Source organism: Carcharhinus amblyrhynchos, chromosome 15, assembly GCF_965287045.1.
Source record: "Carcharhinus amblyrhynchos chromosome 15, sCarAmb.v2.hapA, whole genome shotgun sequence".
Taxonomy (NCBI): Eukaryota; Metazoa; Chordata; class Chondrichthyes; order Carcharhiniformes; family Carcharhinidae; genus Carcharhinus; species Carcharhinus amblyrhynchos.
Window position 1 is genome coordinate 41,380,994 of NC_137338.1, and position 27,538 is coordinate 41,408,531.

General features: G+C 41.1%; 1 protein-coding gene across 1 annotated transcript in view; it reads right to left on the minus strand.

Moving 5' to 3' along the window:
• Window positions 1–27,538, minus strand: part of epha6 (eph receptor A6) — a 635,583-nt gene that overhangs the window by 572,373 nt on the left and 35,672 nt on the right. The window contains exon 2 of the mRNA XM_080203887.1: window positions 11,233–11,297. Within this exon, the coding sequence (XP_080060013.1) occupies window positions 11,233–11,297 (65 nt within the window). The remainder of the gene's footprint in view (window positions 1–11,232; window positions 11,298–27,538) is intronic.

Genomic DNA, 27,538 nt, shown 5'->3' on the forward strand with positions numbered 1-27,538 from the left:
TTTTTTAATAGAAACTCTTAAAGGCAAATCTTTCAATGTCTTTTAACTGCTTAAAATCTAAGTGAAAGCTCACACCCACATTATGTGATGAGCAACAGAAGCAGCCTTTTCTCTGCTTAAAGTGGAGGTCTGGTTGATTCTATTTCTTGCTATTTCTCAATTACCAGCAGTCCACACAAAACAAAATTGCAAGTGTTGTTGGTAATATGCCTGGGTTTAAAGGGAAGCCTGTTGCTGGATCTCAAAGTGCCTCCCTCCACCCTTTCCATGTAGTAACACATTAGATTCAGATCCAAATAAAATTCCTCACCAGTTATCTTTGATTCCAACTCCCTTTCATTTCAGGGCTGAGGGAATAAAAGTTACAAGTTTATTTGTCACAAGTAGGCTTATAGCACCACTGCTATGAAGTTGCTGTGAAAATTCCCTAGTCGCCACACTCCGACTCCTGTTCGGGTGCACTGAGGGAGAATTTAGCATGGCCAATGCACCTAACCAGCACAACTTTTGGACTGTGGGAGGAAACCAGAGCACCTGAAGGAAACCCATGCAGACACAGGGAGAAGGTGCAAAGTCCACACAGACAGTAACCCAAGCAGGGAATTGAACCTGTGTCCCGGCCACCAGCACAATGTTAACAACTTAATAGTTATAACACTTTTCTAATACTTTGGGGAGATTCAAGGTGGAACTGTGGTATACTCTGTACTTCCTGGTACTATCTCCAAGGTATAAATATTTTGTATCTCCTTTCCTCTTGATAAAACAATGTCGTTCCTCTGTTCCCTAACAATTAACCGCTCAAGCTTACTGTCAGGCAGATTCCACAACACATCACATGACCCCTTTCATGTGTCCTACATTTAAAGCTAAATCCAAAACATAGTAATCTCATAAACCAAATACAGATTTTTCAAACATAATAATGTTACAGACACTTCCATTAAATGATTCCCAGGTCGCATTTCATCCTGCCACCTTCACTAACCTACCTGAACAGAAATGGAACTTCATCTACATAATCATAGAATCCTAGAATTCCTACAGTGCAGAAGGTCATCATTTGGCCCATTGAGTCTGCACCAGCTTTCTGACAGAGCATCTTACACAGGCCCTCTCCCCCCACCCTATTTCCTGAACTCTACATTTCTCCCATGACTAATGCCCTTAAATTACACATCTTGGGATACCAAGGGGCAATGTGAATGGCCAATCCACCTGACCAGCACATCTTTGGACTGTGGGAGGAAACCAGAACACCCAGAGGAAGCCAATGTAGAGTCGGGGAGAATGTGCAAACTTCACACAGACGGTCCCCCAGGGCTGGAATCGAATCTGGGTCCCTGGCACTGTGAAGCACCGATGTTAATTAGTGTACCATCATGCTGCCTCTAACAGCATATGGCCAGAACTTTCTGGCCGTTCACACACTAGTGGGATCTTCCGGTCCTGCCAATGGTGCATCCCTGCCATGGGTTTCATGGTGCTGAGGGGTGCATTCAACTGGAAGCCCCATTGAACATGGTGGGATCAGAGGATTTTGCCACCAGCTAATTGTGGGCTGTCTCCTGTCACCACAAAGCATGCAACAGGTTCTGCAGAAAACCCCGTCTAAAGTTTCACATGATCAGCTATCCCAAAGTGCTTCACTGCTGTTAAAAAACATTCAATTGCCAATCACTGTTGTAATGCAGGCAAACATGGCTGACAGTTTGGATACAACAACGGAGATAAATAACTATATTATCTGTTTTGGTGACGTTGGTTGAGAGATAAGTGTTTTACAATAGAAGAATCCCTCTGCTCTTTGGATACTGCATGTTCAATGGACAGCTTGGATGGAATTCATTTAGCATCTCAACCACTTATTGATGTAACACAAGCTCTCATGTTCTTCACATCCTGGGATAATGGGCTAATGCATCTATCAACACGTACAACTTAAGATGCAAACTTTTTAGCTGATGTATTAAAGCAAAAAGCAGACAGTGGCAAAAATATCAGTCATGCCGATTTCATTAGGTGATAGGACTTTGATATTGTTTCTCAGGCACAAACAAAGCACAAAATTGTACTCGATTAGAAACACTCAAGTTACACAAATACTTAAGACGTACATGAGTTTTCACTGATCAATAAGTTTCTAGCCTCCAATGGCAGACAGCGGACTGGCAATTTATCGCCGTGTTTGTATGGCCAGGTTACAGTGTTATTAAAGGGATTCAATCAATCCCTTTTATCCTTTGAAGCCAGTCAAGTCTTTTATCCAAGACAATACTAAACTTTGAGGCTTGCTAGCAAAAGCCCAGAGTTGTGACAACAACACAACTTGATTTAGTTCAATCTTGTACAACCAGGGAAATAACCAAAGACTGCTAGAAAAATAATGACAAATTCACAACGCTTGCCGTTCCTGACATACGTAGAGATTCTGTTAGCCTCGCAGAAGCACCTTCAATCTCCCTATGGGTTTCAGGAAATTGCTGGATTTTCACCTCAAATATATAAAAGTTGCCAATACTTAGGGCTGGTATTTCATTTGCCAAAGGTCTGGTTAATGATCCTAATTAGGATTCGGACATGAAATAAATCCCCAAAAAACACCTGAAGTGGTGATATTTCACATCTGCATGTCGTAGGTCATACTTGGAAGTTGTAGGCAGAATTTTTCCAAAATATTTCTAAGTGTTGTCCCCAGTGGGAAAACCAATAAGATTCCTGCTGGGAGGATTGGTGATTCCATTTGCAATTTATCCACGCTTAGAAATTTTTTGGAGTCAGGGCAGAAACCACTACTGTTAATCCGGCTGAGAGTCTGTGTCAACATTGCAGTTAGGAACAATGAGGATACTTGAGATGCATACAGCCATGAAGGAAATGTAAATAAACAGTGCTGATTGGCGGTTGGCTAGAAATCTATTAAGCTGCAAATGAAAGCCAATTTCAAAGCACTGCACAATGAAAATGAAAAAGATCAAAGGTTATCATTGGAATAGAGAGGGTTTCAAAGGTTTCAGCTTTCTGGAAGGCTCAGAGACTTCAGGTAAAAGCTGTGTGAACAGCTGTTGAGAAGCAGACCCTTCCCTCAGTGAAACTGACATCTCCTCTGTCAGAGGACTTCAAAGGGCTCTGCTCACACCTGCAGATTGAATTACAGGCAGTATATTTTCTGAGATCATCATCCCACCAGATATATTTTGTAACCTATGTATATTTGTAAAGATAAGTGGGAATGATGGAGTATTGTATTATAGTCAAACATTGTTTAATAGTTTTTTTGTTGTTAAAAGCTAAATGTAAAGTGACTGTACTCAGTCACATTTTCTAAGAGCAGAAAAGTTACGACCTTTTGTGTCAGAGCTCCATTTTGGGGCATCCTCTCCAATAGTAAATTAACTGGGATGGTAACAATAAAGAAAATAAGATAAATTGGAGCAAATGCATTCTGACAACACAACTGCTTATTCTGTGACTTAACAGCACTAAATTAGTGATCTGATGTAAGAAGGCTTTAAGAATGGCTGTTATGGATACATGTATACATTCATTGAAAAACTGATCCCAAAACATTCACCAGAACTATCAAATGAAAACAAAAGACACTAAAAGGGATCGTAATTTTTAAAATTTTTTTGCGAATAAGACTTCATGAACAGCAAACCAGCTTTACTATAAATTTGATTTGGCCAATTTTAAACGCCTGATGTCATGGTTTGTGAAGACTTATCACTTGCTCCACTACTACCGTATTATAGACCGATACACATTCTGATGGGGTCCAAAAGTAATATCAACGATGTGCTGTGTTTGTGCACATAATCTCTTCTGAAAACACAGATGCTGCATTAGTGATTAGAGATTGCATTGCGAGTCTCTGTCGAACAAAAGATTCAATTTATGTTTTTATAGACTTTAATGGCTTCTAAGAAACCAACTCACTCTCTTCCTTTTTTGAATTTGGTGTGTATACACTTATCAAAAAAAATTTTCATCAAAACTGTATGATTTGTACCCACTAATATAGTTCAATTGTTTTGAATAAGGTTACATATTGCATCTATTTCACTGTGAGGCTTTACGAGAAAATGCTCAACTGATCCTGCTATAATCTAGTTGATAAAGATCCAATTACTATTTTTCTGGTGGGGTTGATTAACTCAGTCGGCTATATGGCTAGAGTATGGTTCAGAAACATACCATAGTGCAAGGTTTAATCCCCTGTTCCATCTGAGGAAGGCTTAGAACTCGCCTCCTTGCCCTTTCCAGAGATAAATCCACACTTGAATAATCACAAATGGTACCTAAAGTTGTTTTTTTTTGTTGTGATAGCATTAGAGCAGTTCTGCTTCCAAACAGGACTGTTTTCGTATTCTTTGTTAGGACTTAGATTCAAAGATAATTTATTAGCAACTTCAGTTAGCTATATTATTGTTAGGGAAAATGTTTTGTTCTCTGGCATACTTGAGGAATGGGTGATGCTGGTTCATCAAAAATGCCAATCACTGGGCATTTATAATATTCAGAATGCAAGACATTGTTAATACTTCTCAGTTCAGGCACAAAAACCAGAGCTAAACCCCTATTGTTACCAGGTTGTGTGTTTTAAAAAATGCAGTATCTGAACACCAAATGTAATTGGCTTTAAAAAATAAATTAAGCTGTCAGAAACCTGCTCATTAGAGAACTTGGGTCAGCAGAGTGTCAGACACAAAGTTTACTTCAGGAAAGAAATGCAATTTATGGCATGAATTGGTGACACTGCCTAGAGAGAAATCTATAGGTAAACACCTGGCCCAATCTTCATAGCTTTCAAATGTTAAATGTACACAAATTTTCAGACTGAGGAAGCGAGAAAACTTACTGGGGTAAACTCCCAAGAGCCTGGGACCATGCAGCCATTTGTCTCAACAGCCAGGGTGCATTCTGAGTTCTGTAATTTGCCCTTGGTCACACTCTCGCCCTTCCGTGGAGGTACCAACCTGCTAAAGACCTACCATTTTAGGAGGACGATGACACTTTTATGGTAAATGTCACTGGGCTAGTAAACCAGAGCTAAGACTAGTGCTTTGGGATGAGGTTTCAAATCCCATCATGGCAGCTAGTGGGATTTAAATTCATTTTAAAAAAAAAGCTCGTCACCATAATAGTGAACATGAAACTACTGTCAATTGTCAGGAAATCCCATCTTCTTCACTCAAGTTCTTCAGAAAATGAAATCTGTCATCATCACCTGGTCTGGCCAATGTGCGACTCCTGATCAACAGCAATATAGTCGATTTAATTATCCTGAAATGGTCTAGCAAGCCACTCAGTTCCAAAGGCAGTCAGGGGTGCACAACAAATGCTGGCCTTGCCAATGATACCCACATCCCATGAAAAAAGCAAAGGAGTCCCCAGGGCAACTGGAGCATTAGACAGGACTGCGAGGAAGCATGGCTCACCACCTTCAGTCATTCCAAAACTTACCTCACTGATATGAATGTCCAAACATCCAAAGTGCATGCTCAAATGCACTTACACACCCTCCCATAAAACCTATCCATACACTGAACTGGGAGGAGGAGGAAACTCCATATGGAAAGGCAACAAACTTTTGCTATGAGAGGTTGGGGGGACGCATCATCAGAGATGAATGTAAGGCTGGTGTTAGGTACGCCCTATCCATGACCTTGGCCTCTCTCTACTTCCCCCTTCCCTAGGTCAGGACTCAGGGTCTAGTCTCTCTCTTCAGCTCTGTTTCTTAAGCAAAATAAACTGTTTTATTAGTTTACTCCGCTGTTTGTTTTTTTTTTGTTGTCCTTTTTTTAAGCAGAAGTGTCAATTTATTGCTTTGACATTAATGTTGTTGGTGTTTTCTACATAGTTAATGGTTGTGCCAAACCAGATCACAGGCCACTGCTGCTGGGTTTCTTGCTGGAGGGGAAGAAGGAGGTCACAAGAATCTGGTTTTTTTTAAACAGGCTGCTAAAGGGGTTAATTTTTCCCCCAAATGTTCAGCTTGTCTGGTGGTACCTGCTCAAAGGGAAACAAAGACCAGTGACCCTTCATCAAAATCTCCACAGACACTGACTGGCCTGCAGGTTTTTTCCAGCATTTTCTAGTTATATTTCAGACTTCCTCAAGCTGCAGTACTTTGGTCTCCTACAGAATGCTCCATGGTGGGCATTTGTAAGTGTGGTTACTTTCGATTGAAAGTGAGAAAATGTTTATCACCTCATGGCAAAGTGTAATGTTTCTGTTAAGAAAGCCCACATTATCCACAGGTAGATTGGTGGTGATAATTTACTGGAAGGTTTTTTGCCATTTTTAAACTTGGAAATGAAATCGGGAGTAATGTGCCAGCAGAGTATGTCACAGTCAGTTCAAGATATTTTGATTTGCACGTTGGATTGGTGTTTGCTGTGTTTGAGGTTCAAGTCTTTTGGATGTTGCTGTCAGGTTCAAAGAAGCAGAGTGGTTACATAACATGAATATCCAAGTTGTGTGCAACTGTCCAGCAAAGCCACGACTCCAAAGTGCATCATAGTGGAACATGAATTTTCAAATGGGCTCTAAAAATAGATGCATAGAATACAAAAATGAAGCATATTTACTAAATCTATATAAAACAATTCAACCCAATGGTGGCTGTGGTTCCCAATTCTGGGCACCTGCAGGATGTGAGGGGCAGGAGGAATAAAGGGCTTGGAAATAGGAGAAGCACTGGATTTCTCTCCCTAGCCTTGCCAAAACCTATCCATCTACAATGCACAAATCAAGATTATGATGCAATACTTTTATTTGCTTAGATGAGTATGGCTTCAATAATTCAAAGAACTTGACACCATCCAGGACAAAGTAACCCTTTTGATTGGCACCCCATTTCACCAATTTAAATATTCACTTCCTCCACCACTAACACACAGTCGCAGCAGTGTGTACCACCTACAAGGTGCACTGTAGCTACTATTGCTAACATAAACCCACTATTCAAAAAGGAAGTTGAAAGAATACAGGGAACTATACACCAGTGAACCTAACATCAGTACTGGGGAAGTTGCTAGATTCCATTATCAAGAAATTCATAGCACAGCATTTGGAAAACAGTGGTAGAATCAGACAAAGTTGGCATGGATTTTCAAAAGGGAGATCATGAGTGACAAATCAACTGGAATTCTTTAAGGATTTAGCCAGTAGAGTTGACAAGGGAGAATGGGTAGATTTAGACTTTCAAATGGCTTTTGACTAGGTTGCACAGTCTCACAACTGATTACTATGTAAAATCAAAGTGTGTGGAATTGATAGTAGTGTCGTGTGATGGATAGCAAGTTGGTTAGCAGGAAGCAAAGGGTTGGAATAAATGGGCCTTTTTCCGATTGGCAGGCAGTGACTAGTGGGATACTGCGGGGATCTATATTAGGGTGCCAATCGTTCATATTATACTTTAATAATTTGGACCAGGAAACAATTTTGCAAATGATACAAAGTTGGGTGAGAGGTTGAACTGTGAGGAGGATGCAGAGATGCTTCAGCATGATTTGGACTGAGTGAGTGGGCATATGCTGTATAACATGGATAAATGTGAGATCATCCAATTTGGTGCAAAAATAGGAAGACAGATTATTATGGGTGTAAATTGAGAGAGGTGGATACTCAGCAAGACCTTTGTATCCGCATCAGTCGTTGAAAGTAAATGTGTAGGTACAGCTGGCAGTAAAGGTGGCAAATGATATGTTGGCCTTCACAGTGAGAGGATTTGATTTATAGGAATAGGGATGTTTTACTGCAACTGTATAGGATGTTGGTGGCACCACATCTGGAGTGTGCAGTGAGGAAGGTTGTTCATGCTAGAGAGGGAGTACAGCAAAGGTTTACCAGGCTGAATCCTGGGATGGTAAGTCTGCCATATGAGAGATTAAGTTGGTTCAGATTATATTCAGTGTAGTTTAGAAGAGATAGGGGGATCTCATAGAAACTTATAAAATTCTAACAGGATTTGATAGGACAGATTCAGAAAGAATGTTCCTGAAGGTGGGGTCCAGAACTAGGGGTCATAGTTTGATGATAAGGGGTAAACCTTTTAGGACTGAGATGAGGAGAAATTTCTTCACCCAGAGAATGGTGAATCTGTAAAATTCACTGCCACAGATAGTAGTTTGGGCCCAAGCGTAGTGTGATTTCAAGAAGGAATTAGATATAGCTCTTGGGGTTAATGGGATCAAGAAAAATGGTGGGGGGAGGGTGTGGGGGAGAAAAGAGGCAGGATAAAGGTATTGAACATGATTAGCCATGATCATAATGATTGGCAGAGCAGGCTTGAAGGGCCAGGTGGCCCACTCCTGCTTTTATTTTCTATGTACATTTCTAACTTGTCAAGCCTCCTTTGACACATCTCCCAAACCAGTGACTTCAACCACTTAGCACAGACATAGGGACACCATCACCTACAAATTTCCATCCAAGTCACACGCTACTCTCACTTGGAACAGTGTCACCATTCCTTCACTGTTGCTAGATCAAAAACCTGGAATTCCCTTCCTAACTGTTGATGCACTTACGCCAGATGGATTATTCACCACTACTCTGAGGGACAGTTAAGGCTGGCTAACAAGTACATAAGAACATAAGAACATAAGAAATAGGAGCAGGAGTAGGCCATCTGGCCCTTCGAGCCTGCCCCGCCATTCAATAAGATCATGGCTGATCTGTCGTGGCTCAGTTCCACTTTCCCGCCCTCTCCCCATAACCCTTAATCCCCTCTCTTATCAAAAACCCATCAACCCGCTTCTTAAAAATATTTAGCGAGGCAGCCTCCACCACTTCAACGGGCAGAGAATTCCAGAGATTCACCACCCTTTGAGTGAAGAAGTTCCTCCTCAACTCCGTTCTGAACCGCCCCCCCTTTATCTTGAGGCTGTGCCCCCTAGTCCTACTGTCTTTTTTGAGCGGGAAGAGCCTTGCTAGCGAAGCTCACAGCCCAAGAATCACAAAAGTAACAAGCACCATTCAGTGATTTCACTAAGTCTAAGGAAAAACATTCAAATTTTCCATACTGCCATAATGAGAGGCTAGAAGCCAAAAATATTGAGTACAGAGCAGAGTCTAGTGGTTCAGGAATAGATCCCAAGCAGAAATTAGGAATTCCAATGAAAAGCATACTATATAACATGTATCAACAGAAAAAATTCAGGCCATACCATCAGCTTGGTATGGCCTGACAACTTGGCTGTTCACAAATATAGTTCATCTCACTATATATGCAATTCACAATGCAACATGTATGCTCCATATCCAGGGAAAGAGAAAACTCCCTCAATCCAGTCAATAGAACCACAAATCAGTGAGGAATTCCTTATTGTCATTCTCTGAACATCCATCTCAATGATTTCAGTCACAGTGTTTGGCACCTTGGAGAAATTGCTATAGGTCCCAGAAATATTAATCCATCTAATTGGTGAATGTTTAAAGTCTAATTAATTGAATGTCCACACAATAAGGAGAAGGTTTGATCTTGATAGCAATCTCTGGTGAAGTCAATGTGTAAGCCTCCTAATATTTATGTTCTATTCTGATACAGCACCTACAGTCCAAATAATGAAAATAATGGATGTATAAGAATCAATTGCAATTTGTTTTTGACTTTTCACACCAAACTTACAGGATTTTTCAAATCAACCTTCTTGCTGTTGATAATATGTTCAGATACTTTCAAACAGGAGCTTCCAGAAATTATAAAAAACTTGCTGCATTTAAAGCAGAGAACTTTGAGGAGTTCTGCCGTGGCACAAATTTTGCAATAGTGATCTTGGCAGAACTGTCACCGTTTGGCATCTCACAGGCAGAAATTCAGAAGTGATTACATGCATCTCCAGAAGGTATGCTGCTGAAGCACTTCCAGACTGTATTTAGTGGAGATCACCTGAATGAGAACTTCCACTCATGCATTGTTAGTCTCACGAGAAAAATCCTTGTAAAAGTGAAAAGGCTAAGAAAACTTGGCATATCAGCTACGCCTCTCACCAACTTTTACAGATGCACCATAGAAAGCATTCTTTCTGGTTCTATCACAGCTTGTATAGCTCCTGCTCTGCCCAAGACCACAAAGAACTACAAAAGGTCATGAATATAGCCCAATCCATCACACAAACCAGCCTCCCATCCATTGGCTTGGTGTACATGTGCCGCTGCCTCGGCAAAGTTGCCAGCAAAGTTAAGGACCCCACACACCCTGGACATTCTTTCTTCCATCGGGAAAAAGATACAAAAGTCTGAGGTCACATACCAACCGAGTCAAGAACAGTTTCTTTCCTGCTGCCGTCAGACTTTTGAATGGACTTACTTTGCATTAAGTTGTTTTTCTCTACACCCTAACTATAACTGCAACACCACATTCTGCACTCACTCGCTTCCTTCTCTATGAACAGTATGCTTTGTCTGTATAACATGCAAGAAACAATACTTTTCACCCTATGTTAATACATGTGACAATAGTAAATCAAAACAATTGGAATTAATTATATAATTGCTGCTAAATGCTCTCACTAGTCCCAAAAAGTAAATATATTTGTCAAATAGCAAATTTCTCCATCATAATGAATAATCTGTGGAACTCTTTTTGTTTAAAAAGTCTATCTATCTTTACTTTAGCTTCCACCTTAATCCAGTCCCAATCGCCTGTTTCCCAGCAGTCAGCTAAGGGGAAAATGACACCGCAAAGATTGCTGGATCCTTCTTAGTTGCTTCTTTCAGATTAGCAGCAAGAGCTGTTGTTTCACTGCTGACTGCAAAATCTAGGACATTTTGAGACAGTATTACATCAGGCCATCATATGGGTAGAACTTACTGTGGATGAATACGAAGTGCAGCGTGAAATTGTATCACGTTGGCATTTCACATCGCATTTACAATCATAGCCGCATTAATGTCGTAGATAAATGTGACTAAAAAAACTGGGATCAATCATATATTAACCTGATCAGAGTAATGCAATCGCTTTGGTAAGGAGTTGGTGTCTGAGCTAAAGGGCTGATGGGTTTTAAAATTTTAAGTGTAAAATAGCACTATTGCTGCAACAGTGTTTTTTGTTTTAATTAACCCAAATTGCTAGCATTAGTTACTTTAGACATAACATCAATGTGTGACAATACGCTGCAACTCCCACATGTGAAACCCTGTTCAAATATTTTTCTTATTAAACTCTTGCGTATGGCCCATGTCGAAGCACACAGTTATAGAAAATCATCATGGACTCACCCCATTTAATGGGTATGCCTTCCATCCCAGCTCTCCAAGTGCAGCTGTTGTGTCTAGGAGTACAACTGGAAATAAGCAAAATGTCAATATTAGAATTTATTTGACACTTTCAAAGTTACCAACAAATAGTCAAAAGGTGATGCTCATTTTGCAGAGTCGAATGATGGCACAAGCTTTCTGTGTACACACACCACTTACCTGTCTAATGAAGCTGTGGTCTCAAGAATAGTGCCAGGATATATCAAGGAACAGTTAAATTAGTGAATTAAGCAATAAGAAAAGTACTTCAAAATGATTTGAACAAATATTCAAAACAGCATTTTGAACAAGCCATAATCTGGAATTCCATGCTTGTTAGACATAGTGAAAGCTACAGACATATGAATACTTAATGCAGTCAAATCCATATGCTGCATTCAACCCTAAAGCAAGCATCTCCCTGAATATGACAAAGGTCCAGTTTTATTACTTACCAACATGATGCATAGTATGAGATTTTGTTTTTGCACTGAAGTGACCATTATTGTTTAATTTTGTTTCCTTTTGGGGAAGAGAGATCAAAATTATCATAATTTTCATTTGTTTCATTTCACAATATTTTGTTGGGAATGGTAGATTTAATGGATCATACTTATTTAGCGCTTTGGGATAAAGAACAAACTTGAATGTGCATATTATTCCTCACAGCTTCACATGTCCCTGTGCACATTACAGTTGATCAAATATTTTTGAAGCATAGTTGCTGTTATAAAGTAGGGTCCACAGCAACCAATTTTCACACAGCAATGAGACAATGACCTGATAATCTACTACAATAGTGTCAGTTGAGGGATTTACATTAATATGGGTCAGGACATCTTACAGTTAAAGGCAATTTATAAATGCAAGTTCTTTCTTTTTAACAATCATCAGTTGACCCAGAACAAGAAATGGTTAACAGACACACGGAGATCCTCCCCTTACCTTTTCAGTGACAGTAAAATTCATAGCGTGCAGTATGGCTGAATGTATACATCACTGCAATGCTTTCCTTAGTTGGGTATCAGCCTATTTGGCCATTTACGCAATTCTGATGTTTGGCGTAGCATATAGTTTACTCTCAATGCTATTTATATTGCATCGAGTGGTTAGCTTTATTTTTAAACAGTTGTTATAAATGCAGTGTGACACAACGTTTTAATAATTTATCTATTGAAAAATTTTACGACCTTCATAAATTAAACACGGCAGTTTTATTCCTGATCATCATCCTTTTGTTCAATAGCAGCGCAGTACTAAATAGTCTTACAACCAAATAGGTCACCTTTACATGTGTGCTATAAAAACATTAAGCAGGATGCTGGCAGAATCCTGAAACTTAGCTGCAATGCGTGAATGCAGACAGAAGCTCATTATTTATTCAAACACTTCTGTGCAAGACACCAAACAGTAGGTATGCCTCCAAGATGTACTGCAAACCAAACTAATTTTTGTTATTCAAATATTTTCCTCTCTGAATGAAACTCTCGATGGTGAATTATAGGGAAACTAATTCTTATGGCTTTTCTTTTGCACTCCATTACCTAGATTATGAACAAATTTATTCAGTTTAACAACATACATCTGCATTTAAGAAACTTTACTATATTCTAGTCATGTGATAAACTCAGCTGGTTAAAATGCAAATGCACCAGTCATCATCTATTTAATCAGAAGCATCACGAAAAGAAAATAATTCTGAAACATTCTTACTGTATATTTTATTCTGCAGATCTCTGTATTCTTTCCAGTTATTTACAGGTGTGGTTTAATTCATTTCTTGGCAGCTCATTAGCCATTTTCATTGTAACTTCATTGCAGTGTTAATGTAAAACTACTTGTGACAATAATTAATAATTGTTACCCTCCTAATGAAATGATCAAGGATACATAATGCATTCATGAATATAGAGTTGCTTTGTTTTTATCCAATATTGTAAATACTTGCTGCATGGAACATGGTAAAATTGGATTTAAACAATGTTTTCATCCCCCCTTCATGTATAATGAGTCCCAAGATGCACAGAGAAAAAAATAAATGCCATGTTATTTTTGTCACTGCGTATCTTACTGAGCTACAGTGAAGTTACAAAAAAGCATTTCCTCCCTCGAGGATTTTTTTTTGATCATCAAGGTTGAACGCGTCAGTGCACAGGAAAGTAACATTCCTCACTTTTTTTTTGTGCTAGCATCACCTATACTTATCTGGCAGGGATTAAACAAAGGACAAGGCTCCTTCTGTGGTGTCTTCCAATGTACTTTTATTGTTCCACTGATATATTTCTATTTATGCTTCCAGACAACTTCCAAGATATTTAAAATGTGAGGCTGCCAATTTAGTCTAAACTAAGGGCAAATTAACAGCAAGCTGTGTGTGCTGGGACAGCAGCCACTAAAGAACAGAATTGAAATTGCCCAGACCATATTTCACTTCTGGCCATTAATGCCGGCAGTGGGAGAAGATATCCCATCCCATCAGCCCAGGCTTGATTCTAGCCGTCATTCTGAAGATGAAAGGAACAAGCATAGGTTCACTATGGTGCCCAAACTCAAGGCAAGCTCACTTTAAATAGATAGAGTGAAATGGAACTCAAAACTGAAAACAACCATGAACCAATACTTTAATTAACACTTTTACCATAGATGCCCTTACAAATATTGTACATAAAAAAGGATGCAAAAGCAACCGTGTAAGAACACAATGCGAGCTGCATTGCTTACATTTGTTTCTGTATTTGTAACTATTTTGTTATTTAAAAGATTGATCTCTCAGAGCAAAAAATGATTTAAACCACATCACTGTAGTCTGTATTACAGATTATATTAAGAATTAAATGTTTAAACATTTTAAAGTTCTTCCAATTTCAATAAAACAAACCCTGTTGATTTTCTTCCACTGAGCACTTACATACTCATATGGAGCAGAAAAGTAACTAAGTAAAACAGTTCCTCACTTAGAAAGCTGATTAGATACAAGTCCATTTTAAAAAAGGGTCTGCAAGATCGTGAAACCTTGTGAGCTAAATAAAAACCCAATCTTAAAGAAAGCCAGCACAAGCAGGCTGAATTGTACCCAGCAATATCTTTGGATCATGTGTCAAATGCGGGAAAACTATCACTCAAAAGATGGCCACTTTGAGGCTGCTTGGCAACATCCTCATTCAAAAGTGATACTCAAAAAGACTGATACTGTTGCTGGGGAAAAGTAAGTCAAGATATTCAGTTACTATCTGATCAATCACATTGAAAAAGGGGCATGCTTCATGATGACAGCCAATGTCATTGTTGTTTTCTTTATTCAGAGGCATCACCTAGTGATTGATGCAACATGAAGAACTGCCAGTTCACACGTAAGTTTATTGCATCATTGAATACTTTGCATGCCCTAACATAATATATAAATATAATATACATAATATACAAATACATACAAGAGGGAGGCAGTCATGAAAAGGGACTATAGGGAACTGGGTAGGCAGCTGAGGAAGAGGAAAGCGAAGGTAGTAATCTCAGGATTGCTGCCTATGCCACGGGAGAATGAGGGCAGGAATGGAATGTGGTGGAGGCTGAATGCGTGGCTGAGGGACTGGAGCAGGGGGCAGGGATTTCAGTTCCTAGATCATTGGGACCTCTTTAGGGGCAGGTGTGACCTGTACAGTAAAGAGGGGTGGCACTTAAATCCCAGGGGGACTAATATCTTGGTGGGAAGACTGGCTAGGGCTACTGGGGGGACTTTAAACTAGAAAGGATGGGGGGAGGGAATTGTGATGGGGAGACTGGGATCGAGGAGGTTAGCTCCCAGGTAGGGAAGGACTGCAGGCAGTATGAGAGGGAGGTTAGACTGGGGGTGGAGAAGGGAAATGTCCAGACTGAGGGGCTGAAGTGTATCTATTTTAACGCCAGGAGTGTAGTAAATAAGGTAGATGAGCTTAGGGCGTGGATTGCTGCTTGGGAATGTGATGTGGTGGCCATTACGGAGACTTGGATGTCTCAGGGACAGGACTGGGTACTTCAGGTGCCAGGATTCAGATGCTTCAGGAAGGACAGGGAGGGAGGCAAAAGAGGTGGTGGAGTGGCACTGTTGATCAGGGACAGTGTCATGGCTGCAGAGAAGGAGGATGCCGTGGAGGGACTATCTACAGAGTCTCTGTGGGTGGAAGTTAGGACCAGCAAAGGGTCGCAAACTTTGCTGGGTGTCTTCTATAGGCTGCCCAATAGTGATAGGGAAATTGAGGTGCAGATAGGGAAACAGATTCTAGAGAGATGTAGTAATAACAGAGTTGTCGTGATGGGAGACGTCAATTTCCCAAACATCAATTGGAATGTCCCAAGGGTAAGGGGTTTGGATGGGGAGGAGTTTGTTAGGTGTGTTCAGGAAGGTTTCCTGACACAGTACGTGGATAAGCCTACGAGAGGAGAGGCTGTACTTGACCTGGTACTAGCGAATGAACCAGGACAGGTGACGGATCTCTCGGTAGGAGAGCATCTTGGGAATGGTGATCATAATTCTATCTCCTTCACAATAGCATTGGAACGAGATAGGATCAGGCAGGCTAGGAAGGTGTTTGTCTGGAGTAAGGGGAAATACGAAGAAGTCAGGAAGTTAATTGGACAAATAAACTGGAAGGAGGCATTCTTGGGGAAAAGTACAGAAGGAAGGTGGCGGATATTCAAGGAATGTTTGTCTAGAGCTCTGCATGACAATGTTCCGATGAGACAAGGAGGTTTTGGTAGGTCGCGGGAACCGTGGTGCACGAAGGATGTGGTGAACCTAGTCAGGAGGAAAAGGAAGGTGTACAAAAGGTTCAGGGAGCTAGGAGATGTTAAGGATCTAGAGGAGTATAAGGATTGTAGAAAGGAGCTTAAAAGGGAAATTAGGAGAGCCAGAAGGGGTCATGAGAAGGCCTTGGCGGGTAAGATTAAGGAGAATCCCAAGGCCTTCTATAAATACGTGAAAAGTAAAAGGATGAGAAGAGAAGGGATAGGACCTATAAAAGGTGAAGGGGGAAAGGTCTGTGTGGAACCAGAAGAAATGGCAGAGGTGCTTAATGAGTACTTTGCCTCAGTATTCACGGTGGAAACTGATCTGGGAGATTTCGCTACAGGTTTGCAGCAGATGGAAAAGATTGAGTATGTGGATATTAAGGAAGAGGATGTGTTAGAACCTTTGAATTCTATCAAGATAGATAAGTCGCCAGGACCAGGTGGGATGTATCCCAGGTTACTGTGGGAGGTGAGGGAGGTGATTGCAGAGCCCCTGGCGATGATCTTTGCGTCGTCGATGGAGACGGGAGAGGTTCCGGAGGATTGGAGGATTGCGGATGTGGTTCCTATTTTCAAGAAAGGGAACAGAGATAGCCCGGGAAATTACCGACCGGTGAGTCTGACCTCAGTGGTTGGTAAGCTGATGGAGAGGCTTCTGAGGGACAAGATTTACGAGCATTTGGAGAGGTTTAGCATGATCAGAAATAGTCAGCATGGTTTTGTCAAGGGCAGGTTGTGCCTTACAAGCCTAGTTGAGTTCTTTGAAAACGTGACTGAACACATTGATGAAGGAAGTGCAGTGGACGTGGTGTACATGGACTTCAGCAAGGCGTTTGATAAGGTCCCCCATGCAAGACTTCTTGAGAAGGTGAGAGGGCATGGGATCCAAGGGCCTTTGGCCTTGTGGATCCAGAACTGGCTTGCCTGCAGAAGGCAGAGAGTGGTTGTGGATGGGTCTTTTTCTACATGGAGGTCAGTCACCAGTGGAGTGCCCCAGGGATCTGTTCTAGGACCCTTGCTGTTTGTCATTTTCATAAATGACCTAGATGAGGAAGTGGAGGGATGGGTTAGTAAGTTTGCCGATGACACGAAGATCGGTGGTATTGTGGATGGTCTGGAAGGATGTCAGAAGTTGCAGCAGGACATGAATAGGATGCAAGACTGGGCGGAGAAGTGGCAGATGGACTTCAACGCGGATAAATGTGTAGTGGTCCATTTTGGCAGGACCAATGGGATGAACAAGTACACTATCAAGGGCAGGAGTCTTAGCAGTATTGAAGAGCAGAAGGATCTTGGCGTCCGGGTCCACAGGACTCTTAAATCGGCCTCGCAGGTGGAGGATGTGGTCAAGAAGGCGTATGGTGTACTGGCCTTCATTAATCGAGGGATTGAGTTTAGGAGTCGGGAGGTAATGCTGCAACTTTATAAGTCCCTTGTTAGGCCCCACTTGGAGTACTGTGCGCAGTTCTGGTCGCCTCACTATAGGAAGGACGTAGAAGCTATTGAAAGGGTACAGAGGAGATTTACAAGGATGTTGCCTGGATTGGGAGGCATGCCTTATGAAGATAGGTTGAGGGAGCTGGGACTCTTCTCCCTGGAGAGACGAAGGTTGAGAGGCGACCTGATAGAGGTTTATAAAATGTTGAGAGGAATAGATAGGGTGGATTCTCAGAGGCTATTTCCCCGGGTTGAAATGGTCGCTATGAGAGGACACAGATTTAAGGTGCAGGGAAGCAAGTATAGAGGTGATGTTAGGGGTAAGTTTTTCACTCAGAGGGTGGTGAGTGAATGGAATCGGCTGCCGTCAGTGGTGGTGGAGGCGAACTCACTGGGGTCTTTTAAAAGACTTCTGGATGAGTATATGGGATTTAATGGGATTGGGGGTTATAGCTAGGTCTATGGATTGGTAGGTATTGATGTGATCGGCGCAACTCGTGGGCCGAAGGGCCTGTTTGTGCTGTAGTGTTCTATGTTCTATGTTCTAAATACATTATTCTGCTCTCTGCCTTTGAAAAGTATTTCGCTTACTTTCAATAATAAATACTTTCAGAATTCTCTGTCGCTTCAGGAATCATGATGGTTGAGCAAAATAGTTTGATAACATGAAGTATGGTGTCGTACATATCCAATGTCCCTTTAAAAGTAGGTTAAAATCAATGCTTGTTTATTGATAAAATGATCGTACACCAAATCAAAAACTATGAGGATATATTGCATAGAGGAGGTTATTCTACAATAAATTGACATTATACCTTGCTAGCAAATACAGCTACTTGCTAATCTACAGGTTAACACAAGTGTCAAAAACTTTGTCGAACAATATTCACCTTGGTGGTCAGAATGCAAGAGATAGAGATACTGCGCACGTTACAAGCAGAAAAGGAGGGGTAGGACAACTCCCCTCTTTTCCAACTCTTCATCTGGCCACATCAAGTCTATTTTTTAAAAAATGTACGCTTGCCAATTCAGTAAGTGTCAACTGCTAGAATGCTGTGACAATAAAAGACAGCATTCTTGAATTTGTTTTCTTGGCAGGTTTTCACGAATATGTTTAGAGGAGTATTTATTGTGCTTAATCCAGCCTAAGAAAAACAACAAAAAGACTTTAACTTTCACACAAATATATTGGAGTGGGAGGATAGAGTTTTGTTTTCTTTACTCATTTACAGGATGAGGACATTGCTGGCTACATCAGCATTCATTTCCAATCCACTGTTGCCTTTCAGAAGAAGGTGATGGTGAACTGCCTTCTTAAACTGCTGCTGTCCCTGCATTTAAGTCCAGTCAAGTTAAAGGCTGTGTGATTCTTGAAGGCCAGTGACTTGGCTGGCTTCCGGCTGAACCCAGTGGTCTTTCTGGATTTGTCGCTAAGGCAGTTGAAAGATCAAGATGGACTTATTGGTTCTTCTGGAGATGGCAGCTGCAGGGTTGAGTTATTTACAAATGTTTCTGCCTGTGGCATATGGATGGTCAAAATTTACAGGACAAGAATCAAAACTTGCAAAGAGATGAATGAACCCACTTGGTCTGTAGGCCCCCAAATAATAATTTTGAGGTGGGGTGGGCTATAAACAAACAAATAATTGATGCGTGCAAAAACTGAGCGGCGATAATGATGGGGGATTTTAATTTGCATTTTGATTGGTTGACTCAAGTCGGACGCAGTAGGCTTGAGGAACAGTTCTTGGAATGCTGTCGGGATAGTTTCCTTGAACAGTATGTAACGGAACCTACGAGGGAGCGAGTTATCTTAGATCTGGTACTGTGTAACGAGGCAGGTAGAATTCAGGATCCTCTTGTAAGGGATCCTCTTGGGATGAGTGATCAAAGTATGTTTGAATTTCTGATGCAGATGGAGGATGAGAAAGTAGGGTCCCAAACCAGTGTCCGCTGTTTGAACAGAGGGGAGGTGGAATTGGCTAATGTAGATTGGAGGTGTAGATTGGTTGGCAGGACTGCTGAGGACCAGTGGAGGATTTTTGAGGAGATCTTTTTCAGTACTCAGCAGAAATATATTCTGATGGTAAAGAAGGACTGTAAGAAAAGGGATAACCAGCTGTGGTTATCAAAGGAAATAAAGGAGAGTATTAAATTAAAAGCCGATGCATACAGACCGGCTAAAAATACCGGGGAATTAGAAGATTGGAAAAGATTTAAAAAACAACAAAGAATGACTAAGAAAGCGATAAAGAAAGGAAAGATAGAGTATGAAGCTAAACTAGCTCTAAATATAAAAGGTAATAGTAAAAGTTTTTACAAATATATAAAGAAGAAGAGACTGGCTAGAGTGAATGTTGGACCCTTGGAGGATGAGAGGGGGGATTTAGTGGTGGGTAATGAGGAAATGGCTGAGACTTTAAATAAGTTTTTTGTGTCAGTCTACACGGAGGAGGACACAAATAGCTTACTGAATATTAAAGATAGAGGGATGGTAGGAGATGAGGTCCTTAATACAATTACAGTCACTAGAGAGGTAGTGCTTGATAGACTAATGGGACTGAAGGTAGACAAGTCCTCGGGACTGGATGGAATGCATCCCAGGGTTCTGAAAGAAATGGAAGAAGTAATAGCAGATGCCTTAGTAATTATTTACCAAAATTCGCTGGACTCTGGGGAAGTGCCAGAGGATTGGAAAACAGCTAATGTTACGCCACTGTTTAAAAAAGGTAGCAGACAAAAGGCAGGGAATTATAGGCCAGTTAGCTTAATGTCCGTGGTTGGAAAAATGCTAGAATCCATCATCAAAGAAGTAATAGCAAGATAACTAGAAAAGAATGGTTTGATCAAGCAGACACAGCACGGATTCGTGAAGGGGAAGTCGTGTTTAACAAATTTACTGGATTTCTATGAGCATGTGACTAGTGCGGTAGACAGAGGGGAACCGGTGGATGTGGTATTTTTAGATTTCCAGAAGGCGTTTGATAAGGTGCCTCACAAAAGGTTGCTGCAGAAGGTTAGGATACACGGAGTTGGGGTTAAAGTGTTAGCGTGGATTGAGGATTGGTTCTCTAACAGGAAGCAGAGAATTGGAATCAATGGGTGCTTTTCTGGTTGGCAGTTATTGACTAGTGGAGAGCCACAGGGATCGGTGCTAGGGCTTCAACTGTTTACCATTTACATTGACGATCTGGAGGAGGGGGCTGAGTGTAGGGTAACAAAATTTGCTGATGACACGAAGATGAGTGGGAAAGCGAATTGCATGGAGGGCGCGGAAAGTCTGCAGAGATCTGGATAGGCTGAGTGAGTGGGCGAGGACCTGGCAGATGAAGTATAACATTAGCAAATGGGAGGTTATCCACTTTGGTAGAAATAATAGTAGAAAGGAATATTATTTAAAGGGTGAAAAACTGCAGCATACTACAGTGCAGAGGGACCTGGGGTCCTTGTGCACGTATCACAAAAACTCAATCTGCAGGTGCAGTAGGCGATCAAGAAGGCGAATGGAATGTTGGCCTTTATAGCGAGGGGAATAGAATATAAAAGCAGGGAGGTCTTGCTGCAACTGCACAGGAAACTGGTGAGGCTGCAATTGGAGTAGTGTGTGCGGTTTTGGTCCCCTTATTTGTGAAAGGATATATTGGCCTTGGAGGGAGTACAGAGAAGGTTCACCAGGCTGATACCAGAGATGAGGAGGTTAGCTTATGAAGAGAGATTGAATAGACTGGGCCTGTACTCGTTAGAGTTTAGAAGGCTGAGGGGGATTTTATAGAGACTTACAAGATAATGAAGGGGCTAGATAGGGTAGAGGTAGAGAGATTCTTCCTGCTTAGAAAGGAAAACAGAACTAGAGGGCACAGCCTCAAAATAAGGGGAGGGGGGTGCAGTTTAGAATGGAATTGAGGCAGAACTTCTTCACTGAAAGGGTGGTGAATCTCTGGAATTCACTGCCCATTGAAGTGGTGGAGGCTACCTCATTGAATATATTTAAGTCACAGGTCGATAGATTTTTGATAGACAAGAGAATTAAGGGTTATGGGGAGAGAGCGGGAAAGTGGAACTGACTTCACTTCAGATCAGCCATGATCTAATTGAATGGCGGTGTAGGCTCGAAGGGCTAGATGGCCTACTCCTGCTCCTATTTCTTATGTTCTTATGTCTTGCTCCTTCAGCATTGTTTGCTTGCACACTGGCCTACAATGGAAACAGTTGCTTAAATACACAAAGGGTGGAATTTTCCCAGCTGCCACAGGAATCGTAGGGGGCCAGGGGAAGGTGCAGGGAGCATGCATAGGTCCATTGACCTCAGACGGGATTTTCCAGTTTTAGGGTGAGCGCAGCTGGAAAATCCCTCCCAAAAGGTTAGCTGGCTTGTCACATACAACTTTCCAACTGTCCAGTGATCCAAATCTGGCCATGGCTACTGGATTACAATTGTCTGGTTTATATGATCAAATTCTTTTCATAGTCACTAGGGATTCTGATTATATCTAAAGGTTTGTCCCCAGCCAGCTGAATATATCCAGGTGAGTAGGGATGCTTTGCTAATGGCCCCTATTAGCAAAAAAAATGGACATGACCCCCATCCATGCTCCTTCAAGTTAATTGTTCCTGGTGAAGCTTTACAGACAAGTTGTCTCTATTTCAATAGTCTTGGAATGTAGAAAGTACAGTGATGCAAATGTTTGGCTATATTAAGTCATTGGAATATAGTTTTAGCTATTTTTAAATTCAATTAGCAGTTCCCAGCCAGTAAATGCAGTCATTTTTGTAAAGAATGGTTTTCTTAAGATATGAGAAGGAATGATGTTTGTCTAAGCTGCATTTTTTTTTAAGGTAAAAATCCTCCTTTCCAAATTATTTTCCCTCTACTTAGAATCCCAACCCAATAAGGTAGAGAAGCAGCTTGCTTCAAGGTTTCAACGGTCCACCTGTGTGATTTGATATGACTATCATGTTCCCACCCAGCCTTCACTTGGCTTTTCCCCCCCACAGTACATACAACCATATCAACAACTGCTGGTACTCACCTTATTTGCTAATTCTCTTGTGTTAAAAAATTAGGTTCATTAATTTATATGACTTATGCATTTGGCCATCCATAAATACTAATTTGTCACTTCATAGCACCCCTACAGTGCAAAGGGAGGCCATTTAGCCTATTGAACATGCACCGACCGTCCGAAAGAGCATCCTACCAAGGCCCTATCTCTGTAAACCTACACACTTACCCGACTAATCCCCCAACCTACATACAGAATCCAAGCATAAAATTCCATTTTTGAATTTCATTTGATTCAAGGCATAAAAAATATACCAGTTTGAGGGAGGTAATAGCTCGGAACAATAGCAGCAAGATGTAAAGGATTGGGTACCCCAGGGCACAGTACTGACACCACTATTGTTTCTAATTTACACCAAGTGACTCAGATGGAGAAAGGCAATGTAATTGTAAACTTTACAGATGAGGGCTAGTAGATTAAACTTGGAAGACACAAGGACTACAGAATAATCTGAAGGAAATGAAAGCTGAACAATGAATTCAATATAATCCAGATAAGAATAAGGAACTGGGCATATAAAATTGACAATTGGCATGCCTCACCAAGAAGACTCTCTGAAGAAGAGTTATACATGTTAACTCTTTCTCTCTCCACAGATGCCGACAGCCCTGCTGAGGTTTTCCTTCATTTTCTGTTTTCATTACATACTTCATGAATTGCATTGAACCAGCTTTGGATGAGATTGATCAAGCCTAAGATTTCAGAGTTCTAGGAGGTTCAACAATCAACATAACCAATCAATGCAGGCCAGTAACCAATTGAACTATATACCCAAAACTGTCTTTCCTGGCTGTATATTACTATAAACAAAGTGCAGCCTTTTGGCTGGGCCACACCTGAAGTTCTGTCCTGGCTGCTGAGAAAATTAGGAGATATTCAAATCACTAAAGGTGGTGTAGACAAGTGACACAAGGCCAGCCCAGTGTGTTAGAGTGCTGAATTATCAGCAACGATGATAGAGAGAGTCGGATTTTTCTTCTTTGGGGAAAAGAAAGAGGTATTAAGACAGGTAATCTTATTTTTAAAAAATGACTGTGGTACATATATAAAAGGCTATTTTGGAATAACAAAGTAATCAGTGACAGGAGAACAAGACAACACAAATTTCAAATGATTATAAAGCAGCATTAGAAGGATTTCCTTCACTGGAATCCTTGGTAAAGTGGTGGAGGCAATACAACTCAAATCACTTCAGAAATAATTAGATGCTACAATGAGGTCAAGAATAGGGCTGTTCTGGATGGATGAATCAAAATGGGCTAAATGGCCTTCTTCATGGGATTCTCTTATCTTGACAAGTGAATCTTGCATTATATTTTTGAATTATTTTGAAATCAGCCCTTTGCAGTAACCTGCATCCAGGTATATTTAATCAGGTTTGAATTTTCAGACACTTTACAAAAGCAGGCACAAAGAAAAGTTTCCTCAAGTCTAAATAATGATTTTCTTTTGTTGATGTAAAGGTTTTCAATACTGAGAAATTAAGGCTCATCTCCTCTTCTGCCTCATGGAATTACAATCTTCCTCACATCAGGTATAGTAAGGCCTCACGCAAAGTCAAGTTCCTTTTACACTTGCTCCAACAATCTGCCCTAATCCTAACTTCAGAAATAATTGCCTAGCTTCCACTTTTCACATCAATTGTCCTCTTGTGGTTTCAGTGAAATCATCACATAGGGAGCAGATTGGTACCACATCTATGTTCCTTCAAACTTAGATTTAAGATTGCCAAAACTGACTTCACACAGGCTTTTTCCTCAGTACATAGAAGGGATATTTCTTGCCATCATCAATATTGACTTTAAACCCAGGTCCTGGGGGAACATGTAATATGCCAACCCATTTTATCTTCCATATTCTCACCCTCCTTAAACAGGTGGTCAATTGGATTTAAAGTGTCCTGCTCCAAAAGAGGGAAAAATATCATTCACTAGATTGATTCTATTTAATTAAGCAATTTCAGGAATAGTGCTGGAAGAGATTATTATTGTTGAGCCAAAACCCCATCGTATGACTATTGCAAATTTGCCAAAAGACTACTTTCTCATCCATGCATAGATGCAGAAAAGGTTGCAGTCATAGGAAGTTGACTATGTAACCTTTACTCACAGATTGCTTAAATTCTAGGTCACGGAATGAGTGTAAGATGACCTCTTGCAGGTCTTATACTGATTGTGTTCTCCCAATAGCATTAGGCATAGAATTTCAAGGTGTGACCCTCTGGCTAAGAAGCAGTGATCTGTTGAAGTTGGGGAAGCAGGAGAGTTGGAGATTATGATGTTCACATGATATTGTGTCCTATTCCTTAGTAGATGTCACTGGTAGGAAGATGCCATTGAAGCGAGCCTCATGTGTTGCTGTGGTGCATTTTGAGGTTGTACTGGTACGTCAGTAGTGAAGGTGGGTATATCTAGTTATGGTGCCAATGATGAAACAGACGAGGGCTGAGCACTGGGATGGAAACTCTTTTCCCTTTTAGAAACAACACATACAAGAAGGTGGGAAATATTGAAGTTATGATACTTCGCTTTATGAAACGTTAGCTTCAGGGTACTGCACACAGAAGCAATATGACCTGTTCCCGTTAAATAAATTTCAATTATGTTCAGAGAAATGTGCAAACTGTTTCAAAGGGAATTGATTGCCATTAATCTTAACATATTGTTCTTCTGCTCTGCTAAAGGCTTTTCATATAGTGAATGGTTAGAGTTTCAAATGCAATGTCTGAGAGTGTGCTAGAGGCAGGGTCAATTGAGGCATTCAGAAGGGAATTAAATTCTTATCTGAAAAGCAAGAACATGCCAGGTGCTGGATTACACAGAGAAGGCAGAGGAATGGTATGAGGTGAATTGCACGTTTGGAGATTTGGTGCAGGCACAATGGGTCAAATGGCCTCCTTCTGTGTCAAAACAGCTCTGTTATTCTGTAACTCAGATAGTAAGATGCCACATATTGACTGATTTTAACCTTACAACACCATTCATGACCCTGTGGCTACTGTGAGTAATGCACTGAGTCTTTCAACAGGGATTGTCTCTGCATCCCTGGAGACAGGCAAGTGTGGGTGCAATGAAGGTCGTGAGGTGGGGCGGGGGAGAATTGCTGGCAATGGCAGAGGCCTCCCCCTTCCTGATGCTGGGTCCCTCACTCAGGCACTAGTGCCTTTTATTGAGCAGCACTCTCCCCATCAACCCCAAACCACAGCCCCCCAACACACTCCCCTCCCCAACCCCCAAAATACAAAGTCACAGGCAATTCCAAGAGAGTTTGCTGGGCAGCTTTCAGGAATTGTGGGAAGGCCATTTGAGCCTTCTTAAATTCCAGTGTGTTCAGGGACAATTGCCCTCAAGTTGCTTGCTGATGAGTGTAATTGATGTGCCTTGGCCAGCCAGCGGAATTCCTCTGTTGGCCCCTTCACATTCACCACCAAATGCATGACAATTTCCCACACTTTGAAATCAGACACTGGGACTGCTTCCCAATTCCCTAGGTCCAGTCCACTTACCAAACTACACCCTCTACTGCCCCCACTCTTTTGCAGCCTCCACCAAATTCTGCCCGGCGTGTAAAAGAAGCCCTGGTTACCCAAGAAATACGAGGAGACCATATGATCTTTGAGCCTGCTCCACCAATCAATACAATCATGGCGAATCTTGAGCTTCAACTCAACTTTGTCACTGGTTCCTTGATTGCCCGAGACACCAATAATCTCTGTCTATCTCAGCCTTAAATGTATTCAACAATGGAGCCCCCACAAACCTCCTAGGTAAGAAATTCCAAAGATGCGCAACCCTTAGAGTGAAGTAATTTCTCTCAGCCTTAGTCTTAAACAATCAGCTCTTAACCTGAGACTGAGCACCCTTGTCCTAGATTCCCTGACCAGCAGAAACAATCTCTCAGCTCTCCCAGGTCAATCTATTCAGAATTTTGCATTTTCAATCAGATCACTTCTAATTCTTAGAAATGGCCCAATTTACACAGCCCCTCATCACAGGACAGCCCTCTCATCCCAAGGCTACTCACAGCAGAGCTTACTACAGAGTGGAGGTCTGATCAGGAGCAGCAAGCGGGTCATTATTTGCAGGCCTTAATTTGGGTGCCCATTACATAATGCAATGTTTTTAGACAAATTTCTGCTAAATATCAACTTGTCCATACACTTACCAGATTTAACTTATAGGATTTTCAAAAGTTCTACCATCTGTGTGCTACACCTTGGCAATTTAATATAAATAAAAAGGGTGTAATAATTAAAAGTGCTCATATTGAGTTATTGTAACTGAATAATACCAAAAATGAGATGAAGGCATAGATTTTTGCTTACAAATTGGGTAGTGGGAATTGGGAAGCTTCCAAACACTTACTGTGCATGTGTGTGTGCGCGTGTGTGTGTAATCCAGTGGCGATCTGGAACCATTGTGCCTGGATGCCAATCGGAGCTGGCTGCAGGGGTTGTATAAATGCCCACATTGATTCTCTGGGATTTTGTTAAACTGCAAAGCCTCTAGTTCTCAAAACCACTCTTTACCCACTTCCCATGCCCATGCATGCCAACTCATGCCCCTCATACCCTCCACGGCAACACATGAGCTTCAATGACCCCTCTTACCTCCACCCATCCTCACGGCCTCTCATAATGGCAATGACAACTTATGACCCCCCACTGACCAGACTTTGTGGTTATGCTCTTCGTGCTACATTACCCAATACTCACCATGGCAGACCTTAGGAGCCAAGGTGAGATTAAATTAAATTAAGTTTTAAATATCCATTAAAGCTCAAATCCATTCCAAACATTTAAGACCCCTCAAGTACTTGGTCCCTTATCAAAACAAACAGTCTTGTATTCACAATCTTTCACAGAAAGCTAATCATTTAACAACCACTAAGTTTTCAATCGCTATGACAATGATAGGTCATGAAAAGCAGCCAAGTATTAATAATGTTATAATGATAACACTTAGCTTTCTGTCAACCAATGGGTATTGAAGCTGTTAGAGTTGAAATTTAACTAAAAAACTGTT